Genomic DNA, 25,990 nt, shown 5'->3' with positions numbered 1-25,990 from the left:
CTTAAGGATAGAATCATAGAATCCCTACAGTGCAGGAGGCCATTCAGTCCATCAAGTCTGCACCAACCACAATCCCACCCAGGCCCTATTCCCGTAACACCACATATTTAACCCATTAATCCCCCGACACTAAGGTCAATTTGATAAAGCCAATCAACCAATCCTGCACATCTTTGGAGTATGGGAGGAAACCAGAGCATCCGGAGGAAACCCACGCAGATACAGGGAGAACTTGCAAACTCTGCACAGACAGTGACCCAAGGCCGGAATTGAACTCAGATCCCTGGCACTGTGAGGCAGCAGTGCTAACCACTGTGTCACCGTACCACCCATAGAACAGTGAAGGAATTTAAATGATAGAAAAGTGAACATCAGGGCACAGGGAGTGGTCCAGGGTGATAGATGTGAAACTGGAGATATGAGTGGTGAACATGAGCAGGGAGAAATATACCTTGTGGGGAGTTAAGAGGTTAAAGATCATCCTGGAAAGGAACAGGGCTCAGGTGATCAGAGAGATCAATGGTGTCTGGAACTGAGGATCTGGCCGTAGTGGATTATAATAAGCTCACAGGGTGAATGAAAGTCAGTGAGTGCATCCTTACATGATATTTCCTACTTACTACTCTTCTAGACTCTCCAGCTGCTCAATGCACCACATTCCCTCACTCATCCAGCACTTAATCTGTGGCGATCAAGACTCATGCCTAGTAAGGTTACTCTACCTCACTCTGACAAATTTATCAATGCTACTAACATACACCCAACTCTCACTGCCTCCACATACCTCTAGCTAAATAGTTATGGCAGACACGTCATCCAAACACAGAGGTCATTGATATTCTGCCATCTCCCTTGAAAGACAAGGTGGCAGATATCTAAGGAGGCTGAGCAGAACCGATTGGGGACAAGAATGCCTGCATCTCTCAAGCCCTGCAGAGGCAATCATGGGGTTGGCAGTGGCAGAGTCCTGGTCAAGGTGGTGTCTCAGGGAACATTGATGATGACAACATGTCCCTGCCTTTTTTCCCTTTTCAACTCCCATCCTCATCCAGTCATCTGACATGATATTACTGGGGATCATGCTCCCATTTCCCCAAAACCAACCTTCCCCTTTCACTTATTGCTTTCAGACACGCAAGAATTGCCACTGTCCAGCCACAGCAGCCCAAGGAAGAGCAAAGGTTCAGCACTAATGAAGAATTCCCTTCAATTAATCTGATTCTTGTGAACACCAGTTCCGATAGTGATCTTGCACGTACCTTGGAGACCATTATAGAGATGGAATCAGCATATAGTCACCAGTAAACTGCAGCCAGACCAGGGGTAAAGGATTTGCCAGCTTGGGTTAGCTTTGTTAGATTACTCATCAAATTTAATTTGAGATTTTAAGAAGGGCTCCAACATGGGCGGCACGGTAGCACAGTGGTTAGCACTGCTGCTTCACAGCTCCAGGGACCTGGGTTTGATTCCGGGCTCGGGTCACTGTCTGTGTGGAGTTCGCACATTCTCCTCGTGCCTGTGTGGGTTTCCTCCGGGTGCTCTGGTTTCCTCCCACGGTTCAAAGATGTGTGGGTTAGGTTGATTGGTCATGCTAAGATTGCCCCTTAGTGTCCTGAGATGTGTAGGTTAGAGGGATGAGTGGGTAAAATATGTAGGGAAAAGGGGGTAGGGCCTGGGTGGGATTGTGGTTGGTACAGACTCGATGGGCTGAAGGGCCTCTTTCTGTACTGTAGGGTTTCTATGATTCTATGTCTTTAATGGGGTGATGATAGCAGAGCATTATTAGGTGGAGTGTGTTAGTTACATTTGCTAAGTAATGGCTAACCATGGTCTTTTTCTACTTACCAATCATGTCACATTTTAAAATCAAAATCATTATCCAGTCTTTTTGACTTTATCCAACCTTCTACAGTGCTCTACTTCATCTAAAAATATTTTAATATCATAAGTTTGTAAAATAAATGCAATGGGCTTGTAATGATTAGGATTTGCTTTAATATTACCTATTCAACATAAGTAACTTCTTCATAGGGTCTCTGAACGCCATTCTTTCATCAGACGCACCTATTCTGATATTGTGTCATTATACTATTCATTTTGATTTCCTATGTTGTCCTCAACTTTTAATTCTGAGATCATGAGCATTCATCTTAAATATGTTAGCTTGCTCCTAGTAGTCTCAACTCCAAGTCAAGGGTTCAAACCCCGCTTCAAGAACAGAGTCTCGGGTGATATTTCAGTGCAGTGTTGAAAGAGTGCTGCTTCTCAGAGTCCCATCTTTGATACGTAAACCAAGGCCTTGTCTACCTGTCCAGGTGAAGGTGAAAGTGAAAGTGGAAGAAGAGCAAGGCAATGTCCCACCCAACATTTGTCTCTTAAATAGAAATGGGATTGGGTGTCAGATTTTGTGTGCAAATTGCCTGTTGTTGCTGAGATAGTGGTGTAATGGTAATGTCACTGGACTTCTAGGTTTAAATCTCACCATGGTATCTGGTGGAATTTAAATTCAATTAATAAATCTAGAATTACAAAGCTAGCTAATCTGAGCAACCCATGAAACTATCATCAATTGTTTAGAAGATCGTTTGGATGGAGTTTAGAAGGCTGGGGGCGGCGTCTTATAGAGACGTATAAGATAATGAACAGGATAGATAGGGTAGAGGTAGAGAGCTTCTTTCTGCTTAGAAAGGATAGCAGAACTAGAGGGCATAGCCTCAAAATAAAGGGGTGGGGGGGGCAGTTTAGATCGGAGTTGAGGAGGAACTTCTTCACTCAAAGGGTGGTGAGTCTCTGGAATTCTCTGCCCGTTGAAGTGGTGGAGGCTACCTTGCTGAATACATTTCAGTCACGGGTAGATAGGTTTCTGATAGACAAGGGAATTAAGGGTTATGGGGAGAGAGCGGGAAAGTGGAACTGATCCACTTCAGATCAGCCATGATCTTATTGAATGGCGGGGCAGGCTCGAAGGGCTAGATGGCCTACTCCTGCTCCTATTTCTTATGTTCTAAAACCCCAGCTGATTCACCAATGTCCTTTAGCGAAAGAAATCTGTCGTCCTTACCTGGTCTAGCCTCCATGTAATATCAGACCCACAACAATGTGGCGGACCCTTAACTTCCCTCTGAAATGGTCTAGCAAGCCATTCACTTTAACAACATATGCTGACCATGCCAGCAATGCCCACATCCCATGAAAGAATGAAAAAGTTGCCCACACAAAAGCAATGACTATAATTTAAAAATAATTGTCTGTGAAATGATCTGGGACAACCCAAGCTAATAAAAGACACTTCATAAATGAAAGCATTTACATCACTATTTTGGCGCTAATGACTCTCCCTGTTGCTCCCTTCTCCCACCCACCCCCAACTTTATCATTGACAAAATTAATGAATTCCTGAGATGTTGTCAGTAAAATGTTCCTCTGTGGTACCAGAAGCAATAAACGGTGATGTATTCCTGATGATGCTTCTATCAAATAAAGATTCCCCTTCTCTATTTCTCAATTGCATTGCAGAATTATGAAGACAACTGAGCTGAAATAGAATGTGATATTGGAAAGGAGATAGAAAAAAAATACTGCTTTCCAGTTTTAGCTTTTTGCTTGTGGTGTAGCAACGTAAACTGTCATGAAATCCATATATATTTTTTCACATTGGGAAAATAAGGGATGAGAAGTAAAAGTAAATGGAATGGAGACAGTTTGATGGGGAAAGTCATGTTAAACAAACTGGTCCATCAAGCTTTCACCCATCCCAGCACAAGACAACCTCTGCGCAGTTTATAATCGCAAACTTCACGCTTTATAATCGCAAACTTCTCTGGCCCAATTTTTATAATGACTGAGTTTTTTCTTACTTTCCCTCTCTAATGAGCCAGCCCATACCCTTTCACCACTGAGCTAACCCAGTGCTCGTCCCTTCAACGTGCTGTCCCACTCATGCAACTGCCAAGCTGTATGCTGCAATTTCTCCATCAGGGCTCTGTCTGCTAACCAGCTCTATATTTGGGCACTGTGTCTACAAAGTTTTCCTGCACAGTCACTATGATGTGATTTCAACACTCTCCAACACTGCGGCTTTGCTGTGGTCTGGTCAAAATGTCAAGGGTCATCTCATGACATGTAGCATGATCCAAGTCTGTTCACCATGACATACCTGTCTCAATCTTGCTACCTCACTGTTTGCCTACCGCTGTGTAGTATAGCATGTTTTTATAATGATATAAAGGCATCAATCCTCATAAGGGATTGGGTAAATACGTTGTGGGTTTGTTTATAGCGATTAGGCACATGAGAATATTTATATAAAGGTAGAATGCTTGAAGACATCAGCAGAGAAGCTCTGTGCACTGTGTTCTGCTCAGAGTCTAAAGTGAAACTGAGATGGGATCACATGGCACACTTCCCTTCTAGTAAAGGCATGTTGTTATATCTGTAAAAACCTATTACAGTAAATATATTGGATTAATATATTGGGTTAGGTTGCTGAACCTTTGAATATTACTTTTGGTAAATTGAGATGCTCTGGGCTTAGAGGTGCAAATCTGTTAGATCCCAACAGCGAAGCCACTATATTGAATGGGTGATGGGAGGGGTTTGGTGCTTATGTGGACAGTAGATGTCAGCTTCCAACAGGGCGATGTTAGCACAGCGTGTGCAATGGTGGACTTTGTTACTCTACAATGCTGGAACATCAATGAAAAAGACATTCAAAACAGTTGCTGGTACAGGATGTACCAGGGAGTAAAGAGCAGGGAGGAAAATGGAATTAAGGTTCTAATAAGATCAGCCATGATCTTTGAGAATGGCGGAACAAGCTCAATGGGCCAAGTGGTCTACTCCTGCGGGAGTACTGTGTGCAGTTTTGGGCGCCGTACTTACGCAAGGATATTTTGGCCTTGGAGGGAGTGCAGAGGAGGTTTACTAGGCTGATGCCGGAGTTGAGGGGGTTGAGCTATGAGGAGAGGCTGAATAAATTAGGCTTGTACTCGTTAGAGTTTAGAAGAATGAGGGGAGATCTCATTGAGACATATAAGATGATGAATGGGATGGATAGGATAGAGGTGGAGAGGCTCTTCCCGCTCAGAAAGGATAGTAGGACTAGGGGGCACAGCCTCAAGATAAAGGGGGGGCGGTTTAGAACGGAATTGAGGAGGAACTTCTTCACTCAAAGGGTGGTGAATCTCTGGAATTCTCTGCCCGTTGAAGTGGTGGAGGCTACCTCGCTAAATATTTTTAAGACGCGGGTTGATGGGTTTTTGATAAGAGAGGGGATTAAGGGTTATGGGGAGAGGGCGGGAATGTGGAACTGAGCCACGACAGATCAGCCATGATCTTATTGAATGGCGGGGCAGGCTCGAAGGGCTAGATGGCCTACTCCTGCTCCTATTTCTTATGTTCTTATGCTACTATTTCATTTTATCTTCTGATAGCCAATGAAATCACAGTAACCTCATGGCACTGGTCATGAACCTTCAATCATTTATGCACTATAATCAAGTAGCATGATGGTTATGTTGGTGAACAAGTAAATCAGAGGTCTGGACTAATGATCTGGAGGCATCAGATCAAATCCAACATGGCAATGGAAGATTTAAAGGCAATTCAATAAATGAGGTATTGAAAAATTTGGCATCAGAGATGGTAATCATGAAATCACTAAATATATTTAAGTCACGGGTAGATAGGTTTCTGATAGACAAGGGAATTAAGGGTTATGGGGAGAAAGCGGGAAAGTGGAACTGATCCACTTCAGATCAGCCATGATCTTACTGAATGGCGGGGCAGGCTCGAAGGGCTAGATGGCCTACTCCTGCTCCTATTTTTTATGTTCTTATGTTCTTCAGTATTGGATTGTTGTAAAAATCTGGCTTGCTCATTAACGTCCATCAAGGGAAAGGAGTCTACTATCTTTACCAGACGATATGTGAATCTTGATTTTGAGGAACCCGGTTGATTTTTAACTGCCTTGAAATGGTCTATTAAGCCTCTCAACAATATTTGAGAATGCAGCTCATGCCACTGACACAAGGGGCTGTTAGGGAATGACTGGTGACCTTCCCAGAAACGTCCACATTGTGAACAAATTTTAAAAAACTAACCACTAGATTCTTCTCCTGCTCATTCCACTTTCAGCATGCAACTCTCAATAGCATCAACATGCTTGTATTGCCCATTTCCAAATCAATCAATTACATTTATCTCAAGCAAAAGAAATCAGCAAAATACAGACCCATTCCTTCATTGCATCCAACCTATTTTTATAACCTGAACAGTGGCACATATTTTCTTATCATTTTTGAACTTGGATAATTCTCCAATGCTTTCATACGATCGTTTGTAAATTAGGTGAAAATTAACAGTCCTAACCCTAACATGGATGCCTATGAAATTCCATTAATGACTAGCCCCATAGCGCCTCTGGAATGAAGAATTATACTTTGCCTAGGAATGCAGCAAACCTCTTATGCTGCCCGATATATGTCCAACAACAGGACAAAGCCCAACTTCGCACAGCAACTTTTGGGCAGCAGTTTGCCAAAGGCTTTTTGAAAGTGATAATTCATAATGTTGCCTGGGTTTTTGAAATTTACCAACTTCATATGTTTCTCAAAAATTAAACCAAGTTGATAAAAGGGGACTTTATTTTTCTGATTCTTTAACTCCATCTGTTCTAAGATTGGAGGCAGCAGCAGTGGCTCCTTATAAATCATAGCAGGGGGATGAATATGGATCTTCCAGAATGTATTCCGAATAAAGGAAGGAGTGAAGTCAGAGGACAGTAGGTACGCAGGCCCTATGTTCAAAGTTTCAAGAACGACGTCAGTGGACCCTGGAAAGTAGTGATCTCTGCGTTACTCCCAGTGCCACACATTCATGAACATAGAAATAGGAATGTTGGGGCAGTTCATGTATGGCTTGAGGAGTGGTGAAGGGAGGAAGTCTTCACATTCTTGAGACATTGGGGCCAGTTCTATGGCAGGAGCACCAATTCAGAGGTTAAAGTTGCACTTCAACAGTGGGGAGGCAGTGCCACAGTGGTATTGTCACTTCACTAGTACTAAGGGCAATATGGCAAAAACTTAAAAAAAAATTTCTGCAATCAAAATTCTAATGATGACCATGAAACCATTTTGATTGTTGTAAAAACCTATTTGGTTCACAAATGTCCTTTAGGGAAGGAAATCTGCCACCCTTACCTGGTCTGGCCTAATTGCGAGATCCACAGCAATGTGGTTGACTCTTAAATGCTTCCTGAAATGGCCTAGCAAACCACTCAGTTGTATTCAACCGCTACATAGAAGAAGAACATAGAAGAACCGTACAGTGCAGAAAGAGGCCCTTCAGCCCATCGAGTCTGCACTGAACACAATCCCACCCAGGCCCTACCCCCATATCCCTACATATTATACTCATTAATCCCTCTCCCCCATATCCCTACATATTATACTCATTAATCCCTCTAACCTACACATCCCTGGACACTAAGGGGCAATTTCTTAGCATGGCCAATCAACCTAACCCGCACATTTTTGGATGAAACCGGGAGGAAACCGGAGTACCTGGAGGAAACCCACGCAGACACAAGGAGAATGTGCAAACTACAAATGGCACTGTGGATGAACTTACACCTCAGGAACTACAGCCATTCAAGAAGGCGACTCACCACCACCTTCTCAAGGGTAAGTGGGGATGGGCAATAAATGCTGGACTAGCCAATTACATCCACAATCTGTAAAATGATTTTAAAAAATCTCAAGGTATGATCACATTACTAGAGCTTTTCAATGGGCTTCCAAATAGTAAGAGTGAGATTGAAGAACAGATCTTCAGGAAAATCAGAGATGTGCAATAACTATAAGGTTGAGTTTTATCGAGAAGGAGAATGAGGGAAGAATGATTGGGAAGAATGATTGGGAATGATTGCCCAAAGACTACAGGGCATAGGAGCAGGAGGAGATTACATGACCCATCCAGCCTGCTTTATAGGCTGTACATGGTCACGGCTCATCTTGGGCTTCAGCTCCATTTGCCATCCCTCTCCTATATCCCTCGATTCCCTGAGACACCAAAAAATTGTCTATCCAGCTTTAAATGTATTCAGTAATGGGACATCCATAACCTTCTGGGGTTAGAATTCCAAAGAACCACAACCCATTGAGCAAAGAGATTTCTCCTCATCTCAGTCCTAAATGATCAGTCCCTTATCCTGAGATCGTATCCCAGACCAGCAGTGTCCATCCTACCAAGTCGAATCTTGTAGGTTTGAATGAGGTTGCCCCTCATTCTTCTAAATTCCAGAGAATATAAATCCTGTGTATTCAGTCTGCCATCACAGGACAATCCACTCAATCGAGAGACTAATTTAGTGAACCTTTGCTGTACCACCTCCAATGCAGGTACACCGTTTTTTAAATGTGGAGACAAAACTGCACATACAATTCCAGATGTGGTCTCACCAAAACCCTGCACAATTGTAACAGAACTTTTCAATCTCCCTGCAATAAAGGTGAATATATTGTTTGCCTTTTGCTTGCTGTATTTGCACACAAAACTTTGTGATCTGTGTACAAGCACACACAAGTTTCTCACTTTTTAAAGCATATCTGCTTTTTTTTATCCTGATAACCGAAGTGAATATTTACATTTTCCTACATATATTCCATCTAGCACCTTATTGCCCACGCATTTAACCTGTCAATGTATCTTTGCAATCTCTGTGTCCTTCCCACAGTTTACCTTAATTCACCTAGCTTGACATCATCAGCCATCATAGATACATCCCTATCGATCTATTCATCTAAGTCTAATATAGCTTGTAAATGGCTGAGGCCCCAGCACTGATCCTTGGAACTCCACTATTCACTACACACCAACTTGAAAATGTTTACGCCCATCCTCTGTTTTCTATCCATTAACCTCTGCCTGTGCTAATTTATCACCCCCAACCTCATGATCATTTGTTTGCTTATTAGCCTTAGTGCGGCACCTAATTAAGTGCCCTTTTGAAATTTAGGAATGCAACATTTGTTGGTTCCTTTTTATCTACTCTACCAGTTACAACTCCAAAAAGGCTAATTTTTTTCAAACAGGATTCCCCTTGAGTAAAACCATGTTGATTAGTTCTAATCACACGATGCTTTGAGTGCACTGTTAAGACTTCCTTGGTAATAGGTTCCAGACTTTCCCACAACTAATGCCAGGTTAATTGGTCTGTAGTTCACTGTTTTCTCCCTTCCTGCTTTTTTGAAAAGCACTGCAATGTTTGCTAACTTGTAGTCCAGTGGGACTTTTCCTGAATCTAAGGAAATTTGGAAAATCTTAGCCAGCACACCCATTGGGCTGAATAATACATGGGGGGTAGGCCAGATGGGACACTCCTGAAAAGCACATTAGCGTGAGGTCGACCTGCTTCACAACACTGTGGGGCTGATTAACGAGGGCTGAGTTGGCTTCTCTATCATTCCTGGAAGACGTCGGTATCTGCTGCCGGGACTGCTGATGAAGAGATGACACCAGGGCCCTTGGAGCAAGTAAGTTAAATCTTGGGCTAGGGAAAGGGGCAGTTGTTGGTGAAGGAGGTGGATTTAAGGCAGCATGTGGGTAGGAAGGGCCACCTCCCAAAGAGCGACTCCCTGTTGCCCATACACTCCTTCAAACATTTCAGTGCAAAAAAAAGGCAGCCTTCCCCTCCTGCCCACGCCAAAGGTTTTACAGTATGAGCAGAGTATTATCAGAGTCAATTGGCTTGATTACAAGTCTAATTGAGCCTTAATTATTCATTCTAATATAGCAGACGTCGTGCTGATTTTCATGCTCATCCAGTCCCTGCATTATCATAGAACCCTGCAGTGCATAAAGAGGCCCTTCAGCCCATCGAGTCTGCACCCAGATCCTACCCCCATATCCCTACATATTATACCCACTGGTCTCTCTAACCTACACATCCCTGGACACTAAGGGGCAATTTCTTAGCATGGCCAATCAACCTAACCCGCACATGTTTGGGCTGTGGGAGGAAACCGGAGCGCCTGGAGGAAACCCACGCAGACACGAGGAGAATGCGCAAACTCCACACAGACAGTGACCCGAGCCGGGAATCGAACCCAGGACCCTAGAGCTATGAAGCAGCAGTGCTAACCACTGTGCTACCGTGCCGCCCCAATGGGGAAGAGCCTGGGGATGGTTGGGATGGTGATGGGATAGGCATCCAAAACCACCTCCCATTTCCAGTGCAGGGACATAGCTGTTTGATAATTGCTGAATTTTTCATTAAGATCTGCAATGACTGGAGTTAGTAATACAAGTCTGAAATTGTCAAGAACATAAACATAAGAACATAAGAAATAGGAGCAGGAGTAGGCCATCTAGCCCTTCGAGCCTGCCCCGCCATTCAATAAGATCATGGCTGATCTGAAGTGGCTCAGTTCCACTTTCCCGCTTTCTCCCCATAACCCTTAATTCCCTTGTCTGTCAAAAACCTATCTACCCGTGTCTTAAATATATTTAGCGAGGCAGCCTCCATCACTTCAACGGGCAGAGAATTCCAGAGATTCACCATCCTTTGAGTGAAGAAGTTCCTCCTCAACTCCGTTCTAAACTGTCCCCCCCACCTTATCTTGAGGCTGTGCCCTCAACCATTGGGTTATGAAGCACAATTGTATAGAAACATCACAAACTTCAGCAGGAAGAACCACACTTTGACCAACATATATATGACATATAAGCTATGGTTGAAACAACGATTTACCTTCATACAGAACCTCCACCATAATGGAGCACCCCAAGATGCTTCATAAAGTATTGTTAACAACACACGACGCCGAGCCACATAAGGAGATGTTAGTTCAGATGACCAGAAGCTTGGTCAAAGAGGTAGGTTTTAAGAAGTGTCTTAAAAGAAGGGAAGTGAGGTGGAGAGGTATAGGGAGGGAATTCCAAAGCCTGCAGCCTACGGAAATGAAGGCATTGTGACAAAACGTGGAACATTTAAAATCAGAAATGTTCAAGAGGTTGGAATTAGAAACAGTAAGAGGGCTCACAACACCAGATTAAAGTCCAACAAGGTTTGTCTGGTAGCACAAGCTCTAGGAGCACTGCTCCTTCATCAGGTGAGAATTCTTACTGTGCCTACCCCAGTTCAACGGCAGCATCTCCATATCATGGAATTAGACAAGCATAGATATCACGGAAGGTTGTACAATTACGTGATTGGAAGAAATTACAGATATAGGGAGGGACTAGGCTTCAGAGAGATTTGAAAACAAGGATGAGAATTTTTAATTAAGATGTTGCTTGACCAGGGCCAACATAGGTCAGTTAGATATTGAGCAGGAGAGTTTGGGATGACTTCAAGTTTACGGATCGAGTCTGGGAGACCAAACATGGCAAAAATCGAGTCTGGGGGAAACAAAGGCACGGCTCAGAGTTTGAACAACAGATGATCTGAGACAGGGTTAAAGTGAATGTTACAGGGTGGAAATAGACAGTCCTATTGGGGGTGTAAGTATGAGGTTGGAAGATCATCTTGGGATCAAATATGATGCCAAGGTTGTGAACATACTGACTTAATATTGTACTATTGTCGGGGAGGACAACGCAGTCAGCGGGGAGGACAACGCAGTCAGCGGGGAGGACAACGCAGTCAGCGGGGAGGACAAAGTCAATAGTGAGGGTAATAGAGTCAGTAGAGCGGACAATGGGGAGTGTAAGGGAGTCAGTAGGGAGGGTAATGGAGGGTAATGGAGTCAGTAACGCAGTCAGTTGCGCAATGGAATGTAATGGAGTCAGATCGGTCTGGTCATGGTGGTTGGGTGGGGGGGGGGGGGGGGGGGCAGTGGTGGGGGGGCATTGTCAGCGGGGGCTGGATCTCAGGCTGCGGGTCCCTGCGATTACAGGGTGGTGGAGGGGTGGAGCCTGTACTAGCAGGGACCTGACAGCTCTCTCTCTCTGTCTGTCAGGCCCCTGCCACTGCTAGGGAGCATGTGCAGCAGAGACCTGCACATGCACACTACCTTCCTATATAGGTTGTCAGATGTGTTAAGCCCCACCCACAGGCTTCTGCAGCGGGTAGCAGACTTACTGATATTTTTTGCATACAGAGTGCTGAAAACATGCCCAAAAGATGGATCTGAAACTCTCCTAGTTTCAAGTCCACCCAGCACTTAAAAAAAAAGTAAAATTGCCCCTTTCGCCTCTAAATAATTCTCTGGCTATGATAAGATGGGTAAGTATGGATTCATGTGAGCGTTGTCCCACCCAGTTGAACAAATCTAGGCGGGCATTGGAGAAGGATGGTGTAGTCAACCACAAATGTGAGTAGATCATGTTGCCATGTAGTAATTGGTGTGAGTGATGTCTAATTTAGTCACTGCTTGACTGTGTGGGCTTAAACTTTGACCTTTGTAGTCGCACAAAATGGAAAATTGCTGGAAAAGAGGATTGGCCCATTGTGAATTGTGCTGTTGAGCTGTAATTTGCCATTTCACACTATTCCTGAAGTTGAATCTCACACCTAGCGAGGCTAATGTTGGTGAATAAACCAGATTTATGACATAGACTTTGATCACACAAGTACACCAAAGGTTTTAAGGAGGCATATTTTTGGGGTGAAATGAAAACTGCACATCACTTGTCACAAGTCTGAGCATTAAGCGTCTGAACATTGAAAACTGAGAAATAAAAAGCACAACTAAAATACTTGGCAAACCTAAACGAAACAAATTTACTGCGCACAAAGATTCTCAATGTCCCACTAATCTCCCCATCTTCATGAAAAATACTTGCCAAAATGTTCCCATTTCTACATTCATTATTCTTTTCCTGTTTATTTCCAAACATATATTAATATGTATTGCAATGTCATCTATGAATGTTGCCATTGTGATAAAAATTATACAGAATTTCTGTTTACCTGTTTCTAAATAAAACGGAATGTTTACGAAAAAGGCTTCTCAAATCATTCCAATAGACTATGTTTGACAGATCCTTGCAACCCAAAAGAGACTTTACTTTCAGATTACAAGAACTTTGTCTCAAGATACAAAACATGAACTTCACTTTGTCGCCAAAACTTACAAGACATCCAGCAAGGCAGCAGACAGTACAAGTTTTGCCAAGATAGAAGTAATTGAGTGTAAAATGCGATGAAATGTATCTTTAGGTGCCAAACATATACAGATGAGGTCAATTCAACTGAAGACACTCCATTAAACTAATCATACAAAGCACACGAACCAAGGTTAACTGTTGGCAATATGGTTCACTCATTAGCAGTGGTCCACTCCCGCTAGCGGGATCTTCTGATCTCGTCGAAGTTAATGGACATTTGTTTGGTCCATCGCATCCGCCATGGGAAAACCTGCCATGGTGGAGCTGGAAAATTTGCCGTATCCCAAAATCTTTCACAATTGGGAATCAGGTATATTTAAGGGAGGTACGATGATCAAAGATGCAAGGATATGTTCATTCAGGTGACTTTCAACAGCTAAGCATGACAATAAACACAGAAAAATGTGGTTCTATCCATTAGCAGAGAAGAAGCTTAATATTTTCCTGTGCCTATTAAAGGTTATCCCATTGGGGAGATATGGCCAGGAAGAATGTGAACCAGGGAAACTGGCATTTGTCTCGGGGCAACATTTTATAAAATGATATTTAAAGAGAAGAAAATTGAGATCCAAAGTTATAATTTAAAAGAAGGAAATGTAATAATTTACTGCTGGGTAAAGGGGTTGGAAGGGTGGGGGTGAAGTGGGTGATTTAATTGACTTGGGAAGGAACATGTTCAGGGTAGAGGAGATAGGGATCTACTGATAAGTAAGGTGATCTATTCCTTGAAATATGCCAATTGAGGACTGAGTCTCAATACTCCTGAAATTGGATCAAGTAATTCCCAGAGGAAGAATGGAATTATCTTGAAGATGGTTTAGAAAGCTGACTTTGGACTGTTTACAACATTGTATGTCTTTTTCCTACTGGCAGTTCGACGATGCAACAATTTTTTGTGCAGATCGCATCTTTTCAAAGCAAATGCTACCATTGTTGTTATTACGTTTTTCCAAAACAATAGGACATCTCTCAGGAGGAACTCATGTATCAAATTGGAAAATCTGAAAGTAATTTAGTTATTGAACAAACACCTCTTCTCTCGCTTTTAAATGTGACTGTTCATTGAATATTTATTGTCCATTGTCAGTGGAACTAAAACATTGAGATTCAAAGAAACACCAGAGCTTCACACACATATAATTGGATGCACAATACTCCAGCATTCCCACTTTGATAAGACCTCAGCGACTGATCGGATGAACCCAATAATCAATCTTGGTGGAGTACAACAGTATAGGTGACAAAACATTATCACAGCTTACAGACACACAAATACAACTACACAATGGTTGTCACCATGTTTATTTTGTTAAAAATGGAATGATTAATGAGCAATCAGATCTGGCTACACTATTGTGGACAAACATACAGAAGAATAGAAGCACAGCACATGCAACCATAGCTTCAGAAATACTCATTACTAGAGTTCCGTGTTTTCAGTTCCTCCAAGGAAAGAATTTCCCAGCAATTTCTGATTAGTTACTTTGAATTGTTCAAAGTAAATAAAAAAGTCATGAAAAACATTAAATGGAATAGAAATATGATAAAAATAATTTAGGTGGTTTGTCTTTGACTGCTGTAGAAACAATGGGCTGAAGGGTTGTATACCTCCATGATTCCAAAATGATATTGTATAATTAAAGAAAAACAATGTTAACTATTCTATAATGTGCGAGTATAAGGCAAATCATGTGTTTCATTAAGATTATTTAACTGATTTCCTCTCGTTATTATTACAACACCACACATCGACCCAATTGGTAACCTCAGCTCTCAAAATCTTTTAATGCTGCAGGAAAAAAAAGTCTTAGCTATGAGGAGAGATTGGGTGAACTGGGGTTGTTCTCCCTGGAAAGACGGAGGATGAGGGGAGACCTAATAGAGGTGTATAAAATTGTGAAGGGCATAGATAGGGTGAACAGTGGGAAGCTTTTTCCCAGGTCAGGGGTGGTGAACACAAGGGGTCACAGGTTCAAGGTGAGGGGGGCAAGGTTCAACACAGATGTCAGAGGGATGTATTTTACATAGAGGGTGGTGGGAGCCTGGAATGTACTGCCAAGCAGAGTGATGGAGGCGGACACGCTGGGATCATTTAAGGCTTATCTAGATGGCCACATGAACAGACTGGGAATGGAGGGATACAAACGAATGGTCTCGTTGACCAATGAGCAGCGCAGGCTGGGAGGGCCGAAGGACCTGCTCCTGTGCTGTATTGTTCTTTGTTCGTTCTTTGTTGTTTGTTCTTTGTTCTTTGTTCTTTGTTCTTTGAAATCATAGGGGAAATCTGTGTTTAGTCATAATTGACCTAGACTAATAATTAATTATATTTTCTCTCAGACTTTTTGTTTTCTGAAATATGAAGCTGATCTCTCCTGAAGTTAAGGCATGCTTGAGAATAAATGCTTAATGTTAACAAAATCAGCCAACATATAAGAACATAAGAAATAGGAGCAGGAGTAGGCCATCTAGCCCTTCGAGCCTGCCCCGCCATTCAATAAGATCATGGTTGATCTGTCGTGGCTCAGTTCCACATTCCCGCTTTCTCCCCATAACCCTTAATCCCCTCGCTTATCAAAAACCCATCAACCCGCGTCTTAAAAATATTTAGCGAGGCAGCCTCCACCACTTCAACGGGCAGAGAATTCCAGAGATTCACCACCCTTTGAGTGAAGAAGTTCCTCCTCAACTCCGTTCTAAACCGCCCCCCCTTTATCTTGAGGCTGTGCCCCCTAGTCCTACTGTCCTTTCTGAGCGGGAAGAGCCTCTCCACCTCCAGCCTATCCATCCCATTCATCATCTTATACGTCTCAATGAGATCTCCCCTCATTCTTCTAAACTCTAACGAGTACAAGCCTAGTTTATTCAGCCTCTCCTCATAGCTCAACCCCCTCAACTCTGGTATCAGCCTAGTAAACCTCCTCTGCACTCCCTCCAAGGCCAAAATATCCTTGCGTAAGTACGGCGCCCAAAAATGCACACAGTACTCCAGCTGCGGCCTCACCAATGCCCTAAGGTCTAGCAATACAAGTTGGCATTGTAACCTTGGCAAATCCAACGAATAAATGCCATCACCCAAGGCTGGCATTGCCATTTGAACTAAGTTCATTGTTGAAATTTTGTTCCACCTGAAGATTTGCAACAGGACAGATCGCTCGCTGGCATTGTTGACAAAGACATTAGTGGTTGTTTCAGATATCAACTAATGTCCTTTAGGGAAGAAAATCTTGTGTCTTCAACTGATCTTGTCTACCTGTTAATCCAGGCCCACAGCAATGTGGTTGACTCTTGATTGCCCTCTGAAATGTCCTAGCAAGCTACTCAGTCAAATCAACTCACTACAAATAAACAAACAGGAATGAAACTGGACAGACCATCTGGCATTGACCTCAGCACCAGAAATGACATCAGCAAACCCAGTCCTGTAGACCCTGCAAAGTCCCTGTTAGTGAAATCTGTGGGCTTGTGCCAAACTGGGAGAGCTGTCTCACAAACTGGTCAAGCAATGCCTGATATTGTCGTGCTCACAGAATTATACCTTACAGATAATGTACCAGGCACCACCATCCCTATTCCTGGGTATGTTACGTCCCACCAGCAGGACAGATCCAGATGTGTTGGCAAAATGGGGAGGGGGTTGCCCTTGGAGTCCTCAACATCAATTCAAGACCCCATGGCATCAGGTTAAATATGTGCAGGGAAACCTCCTTTTGATCACCATGTACTGCACGACCCCTGCCACCCTCATCCCCTCCTTAGCTGATAAATGCTTCACGTTGAACATCACTTGGAGGGAGCGCTGAGGGTGGCAAGGGTGCAGGATGTACTCTGGGTGGGGAACTGCAATGTCCATCACAACAAGTAGCTCAGTAGTCGCCCACAGACCGAGCTGGCCGAGTCCTAAAGGACATACCTGCTACTTAAACAGAGATAGATAGGTTCTTGATTGGTAAGGGGGGGGTCAAAGATTGTGGGAAAAGATGAGAGAATGGGAATGAGAAATTTATCAGCCATGATTAAATGTGGAGCAAACTTGATGGATCAAATAGCCTGATTCTGCTCCATTATCTTATGGACTTATATGGCCTGTCGAGCTTGCTCTGCCATTCAATATGATCGTGCCTGATCTTAAGTGGCATGGTAGCACAGTGGTTAGCACTGCTGCTTCACAGCTCCAGGGTCCTGGGTTCGATTCCTGGCTCCGGGTCACTGTCTGTGTGGAGTTTGCACATTCTCCTCATGTCTGCGTGGGTTTCCTCTGGGTACTGCGGTTTCCTCCCACAGTCCAAAGATGTGCGGGTTAGGTTGATTGACCATGCTAAGAAATTGTCCCTTAGTGTCCAGGGATGCGTAGGTTAGAGGGATTAGTGGATATAATATATGGGGGTAGGGTCTGGGTGGGATTGTGTTCGGTGTAGACTCGATGGGCCGAAGGGCCTCTTTCTGCACTGTAGGGTAGGTTTCTATAGTTCAACTGCACTTCCCTGCTTATTCCCCATATTTCTAGATCCCCTGCGAGACCAAAAATGTGTCTGTCCCAGCCTTAATATGTTCAAAGATGGACATCTACAACCCTCCAGAGCAGAGAATTCCAAAGATTCACAATCCTTAGAGTGAAGACGATTTCCCTCATCTCAGCCCCTTATCCCGAGAACGTGCCCCACATTTTAGATTCCCCAAATAGTGGAAACAATCTCTCCATATCCACCCTATCAAACCCCTTCAGTATTGTCAACGTTTCAATGAGATATTTGTAGATATTGTCATGCTAACCATCGCTACTTGTTCTTGAATTAAACTGCAGCGATGTCAAATGCAACTGTTCACAAACTCGATAACAGATCGCGAAAATCAAATAATTACTGAGGCCGTTGTCACTACAATAATTAAAGCGACAGAAAAGAAATATTAGAAGGATGACCGAAAGAATGATAGGATTCTCAAACCAAATACTTGATGCTAATATTGCCTTTATTACATCTGAATACTTTTGTAATTAACATATTACCATTTTCAGCCAAGTGTTTGGGCTTTAGATTTGTTGCGTTAAGAAGGATGCTTGCACTAATACAATGGGACGAATTTTGGATTCAGGATCAGAACTGCAATACCGCATGCATTTCTGTGTCCCAACCCTGCATTGTGTCAGCAAGATTGTAAAGATAGCCAGGAAGATTGTTGGATACCCAATTAGGGGCGATTTAGGTGGAGTTGGCTGACACCTCTTCATGCCTCAGAGACACTGGTCTGCATTTCTTGTGTGAGTGTTTGCTCCTCATTCCCACATTTAAGTAGAGTAACCCCATCACCATATTTGTCCTCCCTTGTCTTCAGAATCTGGCTCACAGCTGGACCCCTGTACAGCCCCACCACATGCTAAAGTGCCTACAGAGTTGCCTCATGTATCTTTAAAAATATTCTGGCCTCTATCTGCCTCTGCCTGATCTGCTGTCTAAGCTATTCTTCTTTAATTCATGGATTTTTTTCCCGCCAAAGAGCATTCCAGAACATTTCAAAATGGTCATTATGGAATGGGTACTTTGACCTGTCTTCGTTAAGGAGAGTGATGATCCAGACATTCTAGTTAAAGAGGGTATTTTTTATTCATTCATGGGATGTGGGCATCTTGGAGTGCATGTCCACAGGTCCTCGAAGGTGGCAGGACAGGTGCACAAGGTGGACAAGAAAGCATGTGGAATACAATCCTTTATTGGACAAGGTTTCGAATACAAAGGCAGGATGTAATGATGTAATGATATAAAACATTTTGTGTACAGCTTTGGTCATCACATTACAGGAAGGACATAATTGCTTAAGAGAGAGTGCAGAGGAGATTTACAAGGATGCTGCCAGGGTTGAAAATTGCAACTATGAGGAGAGATTGGATAGATTAGGGATGTTTTTTTTCTCAGGACAGAAGAGGCTAAGGGGTGACCTAATTGAGATTTACAAAATTATATGGGGCCTAGAGGGGGTAGGTAGAAAAGGCTTGTTCTCCCTAGTTGAGGGATCAATTACCCTGGAAATAGCCAGTAATCTATTACCAGGGTGTATAGACCTAGGGTGAATAGTAGATGAATTACAAGGGACTTGAGGAAAACCCTTTCACCCAGAAGGTGGTTGAGGCTGAAACACTTAACTAATTAAAAGGATACTTGGGTTCACCTCTGAAGTGCTTTAACTTAAAGGCTACAAATTAGGTGCTGGAAAATGGGAATAAAATAAGTAGCTAGTTCCTTTTTGCTCTTTTTTTGCCAGCACAGACACAATGGACTTTTTCGGCACAGTAACATTCCTGTAGTTCTATGGAAATTGCAATAATATTCAGCTTTTCTCCATACAGCACTCTAAATTGCGCCAATACATACTTACTATGTACATTCAATATCCAGCATGAAGCCTGAGGGGTATTTTTTATTATATTATTATTTTTTATATACCGTGGGTGGCACGGTAGCACAGTGGTTAGCACTGCTGTTTCACAGCTCCAGGAACCTGGGTTCGATTCCCAGCTCGGGTCACTGTCTGTGTGGCGTTTGCACATTCTCCTCGTGTCTGCGTGGATTTCCTCCGGGTGTTCCGGTTTCCTCCCACAGTCCAAAGATGTGCGGGTTAGGTTGATTGGCCGTGCTAAAATTGCCCCTTAGTGTCCTGGGATGTGTAGGTTAGGGGGATTAGCGTGTAGGGACATGGGGATAGGGCCTGGGTGGGATTGTGGTCGGTGCAGACTCGATGGGCTGTAGGGCCTGTTTCTGCAACTGTAGGGCTCTATGTTCTATGTTCTACAGCGTTTCCAGTCCCTTAGTGCACTATGACTAACTAATTCACTGATACAAAACATATGCAATTCCATGACTGGCTCCTCCGCACACTGGGCTATTGCCTCTTACTTGGAGATATGGTCAGGACCCTTCCCAGACTCTGGACCGGAGAACAAAAATTGCTTCAGCCTTTTAGGTAGCTGTTAATTGCCTCATTTGCATGCTCAAGTGCTGAGCCACTGTGTTCAGTCAGCTTACCGGCTTACACTCCCGACACTAGTTCAAAAATTAATGGGGAACAAGGCTGCGCAGGAAAGTTAGCACGCCACATCTATTTCTGATTTTTTGCAGCTTGCTCCGCCTCAGATTCCACCTCCTCCGGGGATCAAAAACCTCAACCTATAACCCTGTATGAGATTGCCATTGGCTCCTTGAGCTATACACAGAGATGGTACAGCACAGTGTAATTGAGCAAACCATTGCTATCTGCACCATCATTAAACCTGCAGTTTGCCCTATGGCCTTACTGGGTAAATGTTCCTTGATTTTACATGTTCTGCAGTCATCTTGAAGGTAACGAAAGATGCAGATAGAATGCCTGCCTTCCTCGACCCCTCTTCCAACTTAACCAGATTTCCGATATCTAATGTACTCCAATATTGATGAGGTTCTTCTGTTGAATGGCAGGCAGGGGCTGACCCCAGACTGGGTATAAAGAAAAAAACTGAGGCTTGGGACAAACGTGATCAGCACTTCTTTTTAAAGTAAAATACAGAACTTTAACTGAAGAATAGTAGAAGGGGAAGAACAAAACCGATTTGAAAATTGTGAAAGCAACAAATATTTTAAAAAAAAGCACAAAGGGAGAAATTGATATAAACTAACAACACGGAGCTCTATGAACTACATGTCTAAAAAGTAAAACTGAATTTACTGCAGCAACATTGAAACCATACCTGATCCTCTGGGGTGAATTCTGTTGGAAGAGGCAGATTGGATTCCTCACAAACGGCAAGACTTCTCACCAGTTTACCTTTGGCCCCTGACTGAAATGCACAGGAAAAGCGATAACTTTATTATCGGTTACAAGTCTTTTAGAGATATGTACTTACTTCAATTGTACCACCAACTCATTTGAAAGGCAGCAGAAATTTGCCATGAAATAAGCTGTCAAATCCCTCTTTGCCACCCGATATTTCTCGAGTTTAAAAAATAACCCCAAAGTTCCGAGCAAGTCATGACAGTGTGTCTCCAAAAAAAAAACCAGGTTACTAATCCTGCTGGAGTACTGTGTGCAGTTTTGGTCGCCGTACTTACGCAAGGATATTTTGACCTTGGAGGGAGTGCAGAGGAGGTTTACTAGGCTGATACCGGGGTTGAGGGGGTTGAGCTATGAGGAGAGGCTGAATAAACTAGGCTTGTACTCGTTAGAGTTTAGAAGAATGAGGGGAGATCTCATTGAGACGTATAAGATGATGAATGGGATGGATAGGATAGAGGTGGAGAGGCTCTTCCCACTCAGAAAGGACAGTAGGACTAGGGGGCACAGCCTCAAGATAAAGGGGGGGACGGTTTAGAACGGAGTTGAGGAGGAACTTCTTCACTCAAAGGGTGGTGAATCTCTGGAATTCTCTGCCCGTTGAGGTGGTGGAGGCTGCCTCGCTAAATATTTTTAAGACACGGGTTGATGGGTTTTTGATAAGTGAGGGGATTAAGGGTTATGGGGAGAGGGCGGGAATGTGGAACTGAGCCACGACAGATCAGCCATGATCTTATTGAATGGCGGGGCAGGCTCGAAGGGCTGGATGACCTACTCCTGCTCCTATTTCTTATGTTCTTATGTAATCCAAATCAGTAAAAGGAATGAATAATGCAAATTTAAGGTATGTTTTCTACATAAAAAGTAAATGATGGAACGTCTGACAAAATAGTGAAATCAAATCTGGGAATCCCCTGTAGCGCACAAAAAATGTACAGCACATCACATAGGTTTATTATTTAGATCTCTAAAACTTCAACAGGTGTTGAACGTACAGGAAGTGACAAACTAAGATTTAAGATCTGAGTTCAGAAATGATCAAATTATTTTGGTTATATATTTGCTGTAACATCAGATTTAAATTTAGAGTTTTCTAACCCTTTACAAATTGGCATTCCAATCACAAATTGGTTTAAGATTTTAAAGCTTATTTATTAGTGTCACAAGTTATTAACACTGCAATGAAGTTACTGTGAAAATTCCCTAGTCACCACACTCCGGCACCTGTTCAGTACAGTAAGGGAGAATTTAGCATGGCCAATGCACCTAACCAGCATGTCTTTATCTCTGGAATTCTCTGCCCATTGAAGTGGTGGAGGCTACCTCGCTAAATATATTTAAGACGCGGGTAGATAGGTTTTTGGTAGGCAAGGGGATTAAGGGTTATGGGAAGAAAGCGGGAAAGTGGAACGGAGCCACTTCAGATCAGCTATGATCTTATCGAATGGCGGGGCAGGCTCGAAGGGCTCGATGGCCTACTCCTGCTCCTATTTCTTATGTTCTTTCGAACTTGCCTGATTTTCATCTGATTTAAGTTTAAAGTAAAAATGGAAAGCGATAACCTAGATTGATCAAAAAAGTGCTAAATAAATTTTCACCCATCTTTAATTAAACATTTTTATGCCCATCCTAACAGGTGGTTGGGAAAGACCAATTTTTCTAGTTTGGGTATCAGCAACAAGGGATCATCAATTTAAAACAGTCGGAGGAATCAGAATAACAATAAGGGTAGCTGAAGTAGAAGCCATATATTGGAAACAGAGTAGGATAGGGAACCATATGGAGAAAATGGAATGGTAGAATTAGTTTTCAATGACTGTAGGAAATAGGTCAAATGCCTTCCTTTTGCATGATACATTTCTCTGGCTCTACATGATGTTAGATTGCTGCCAACTTTTTTTGCTGAACATTGTTCAAGGCAATATGTGCAAGTCCTTTCCTTGGAATTGTGTAGAAGGAAAGGTGGCAATGGGAATTATACAAAAAATACACTTCTGAACTGATTGAAAATGTGAGAGTGAACTGCTCAAAGAAGGAATAAGGTATTGAAATATCAGCTGAGCAGGTACTTATATACATTTTTAAAAACTATAACACAAAATATTACTATACTGCAACATAATTTTATACAGTTCACTTGTGTTTTCTAGAAATGTAATTGTTGCTTTTTGGCACTTCCTACGCTTTAGACTTGGATTCACGACAAAAGGACAACTTCCGGAAGAGGACCAATAAATCCAAGGAAGTGAAACTTGCTTTCTTATGTAAAACAGGAACGGGATAGCATATTTCAGTACTAACAATTACCCATTTACTCCGTAATTTGCATTGGAGATTGTGCGGGTTGTCCCGTGCTCTCCTGTCCATTCTGAAAGGGGAAAACGTCATGCTGTCAAATTATATTATTCAAGCTAAAGCTAATAATAAGGATTATGTACAAGAGTACGATTACATAGAAGGAAATGAATATAGTCAGTAACTAGCAGTACAGTGTTTCATTAACATTCAAGCTGCTCTGAAACAAATTAAGAACTGTAATTCCACTCAGAATGTTTTATCTGAGTTTCAGCTGAACATTATAATGATACTGAACTGGATGGAACCCTTCTCCTGCCTTAACATGGAGACAGGTTTGCAAGCAGGAAACTAGAGATAGCAGGAAAAACAAAAGCTCTTGTACAATTTCAAAGGCAAGCTTTGACATTCCAGAATAAAGAAGCTTTTTATCTAGACTGCCAATTGTTATTTGTCAATTCTAACATTCAAGTAGACACAGTGTGAACAGCAGCTTCCTGCTTATCTGAGAAAATAATTATTTATGACACCTCCCTAGTGGATACTATACTGCAGAGTGCAATTTCAAATTGTGTGAAACACCCTTGATGGTTCAACAATCAAAGACATGACTTTTATCTTCTCATCCAACTGGTACCCTCCCTATAGTAACATCTGAATGACACAAGGTTAACCAGTAAGACTAGATGGCCCCTTAATAAGATGCATATACTTTGGACGACTGAGAGTCAGTATACTCATGGACAGCACAGTGGCACTGCTGCCTCACAGCACCAGGGACCGAGGTTCAATTCCGGCCTTGGGTCACTGTTTGTGTGGAGTTTGCACATTTTCCCCATATTTGTGCGGGTTTCCTCTGGGTGTTCCGGTTTCCCCCCACAGTCCAAAGATGACCATGTTAGATTGATTGGCCATGGTAAATTGATCCCAACATCAGGGAGATTAGCAGGGTAAATGTGTGGGGTTACGGGAATAGGGCCTGGATGGCATTGTGGCTGGTACAGATTCGATGGGCAAATGGCATCCTTCTGTACTGTAGGGATTCTATGATTCTATGATACAATTTATCCCTGATTTCAAAATTAAGGATCTTTCTGGAGTCTGTTATCCTGAAATCTGTTATAAACGCACAGTATATTGCCTGACTAATCTAACACAAAGAAAAGCACCTGAATTGAACTATTTGAGGCATGATGGAGTTCACAAAATACAAATAGTTTACATCTATAATCGCAAAAGCTTAAATGCCACCCCCTAATTATAAAGATGTTTGTTAAAATTGGGATTAATATAACTGTTCTAGCCATGACAAGTTAGATCACAGCTGGGTATGCAAATTGTAAAGATTTTCTTATGAATGATATGGAAAACAATGCATACATCAATAAAAGGCCTTTCAGTTACTGAATTTACTATTCTTACTTGGGATGAATGTGTTATTCTTAATATTCATACAGAAATTACCAATCAATTGGATATTTTCAAAGCCATAAGTACTGGAATAATACTCAATGACAGGGAAATGGCTTATATAGTTCCAAGGAATGAAACAAGAGCTTGTTGATTCAAGTCAGTTTGTCTCAAGTCCAAAGTGGGAAGATTGATTTTATAGGAGCCCTTTAGTGAAGGTTTAAAGATCTTCGATTACACTTTGTGATTCTTTTCACTGCTTTAAAGGAGGCTACACTCCTCAGCTGGATTACTGAAGTGTAAATCAATTTAGACACATCAGAAGTGCAAGAGGAGATTACTATCGCTCCAAAATGATTGGGCAGTTATCTGATTCTAATAACTAATGTGTATTTCATTAAAATACCCACAAGAAAATGCCATTTCTTTTACTGATGGTCTTTAAAACTCTTACGACTTTACTTTCAAGGTGGAATATTTTTGCATTGTTTCAATTATAAAGTATTTCCTATTCAGCACCAATCTGCTGTTCAGAAAGCTAACCAAATCAGGCCTTCACTGCAGTAAAATCGAAGCATTAATTTGATACACCTATCCTGTTTCAAATTATGCCACTGTCTACACCACAAAGCCATAGAGGGTTACAGCATAGGGGATACTGTTCGGTCCATTAGAAGACTGGTGGCTCTTTGTTAGAACAACCTAAATGAATAAACAACCTAAAAACCTAAAGGTAGGGATATGATCAGTGCAACTTGTGGGTCGAAGGGCCTGTAGTGTTCTATGAATCCTTTCTCCCATCATTTATTTCCCTTAAAAGTTCCAATAATCCCTTCATAGAGCTAAGGCTAGATGGAATCATATTGAGATGCATAATTTTTAGATTTCATGCTCTAACATCTCTATGTGTGAAGAAATAAGGAATAAAATTGCACAAATGTGTTTGCATTGTGACGCTTTAGAGCAGTGCTATGCAGATCACGCAGATCGAAAGGTGGGAGACAGCACTTCCAGCTGTTCCCTGGATGGCTTTGTTCAATGATATCAATGAGGACTGCCACACAGGCCATCCAGGTAGTGTCCCATGGCATTGCCTGCCTCTTCATGAACCTCCAAGTAATACCACCTTGCAGTGGCACTATGGGAATGAACTTTAAGCCAAAAGGCATTGTTTCCAATATTTTTCCTCATTCCTGTAGTGGTGAATTTAAATTAATGATCCTACTTTACTGATTTCTCAACCACAGTACACAGCTCTCATTTTCATTCCACTGAATTCCTTCATAAAAGCCAATAGTTAAGTATTTCATTTGAGGAAATACGTTGTGATCATCGAATAATTATGAAACTCTAACATTATTGTTAATGCTAGATTTAC

The 25,990-nt window shown here is 42.3% G+C and overlaps 1 protein-coding gene across 8 annotated transcripts in view; it reads right to left on the bottom strand.

Moving 5' to 3' along the window:
- Positions 1 to 25,990, bottom strand: part of LOC145346443 (cAMP-regulated phosphoprotein 21-like) — a 374,167-nt gene that overhangs the window by 139,152 nt on the left and 209,025 nt on the right. For all 8 annotated transcript variants that reach the window (XM_080193684.1, XM_080193683.1, XM_080193682.1 and 5 more), the window contains one exon: positions 20,825 to 20,914. In XM_080193684.1, coding sequence (XP_080049810.1) covers positions 20,825 to 20,914 — 90 coding nt within the window. The remainder of the gene's footprint in view (positions 1 to 20,824; positions 20,915 to 25,990) is intronic.

The sequence above is a fragment of the Carcharhinus amblyrhynchos genome, chromosome 8, assembly GCF_965287045.1.
Source record: "Carcharhinus amblyrhynchos chromosome 8, sCarAmb.v2.hapA, whole genome shotgun sequence".
Taxonomy (NCBI): Eukaryota; Metazoa; Chordata; class Chondrichthyes; order Carcharhiniformes; family Carcharhinidae; genus Carcharhinus; species Carcharhinus amblyrhynchos.
Note: the sequence above shows the minus strand (reverse complement) of the source record. Positions and strands in the feature narration are given on the sequence as shown.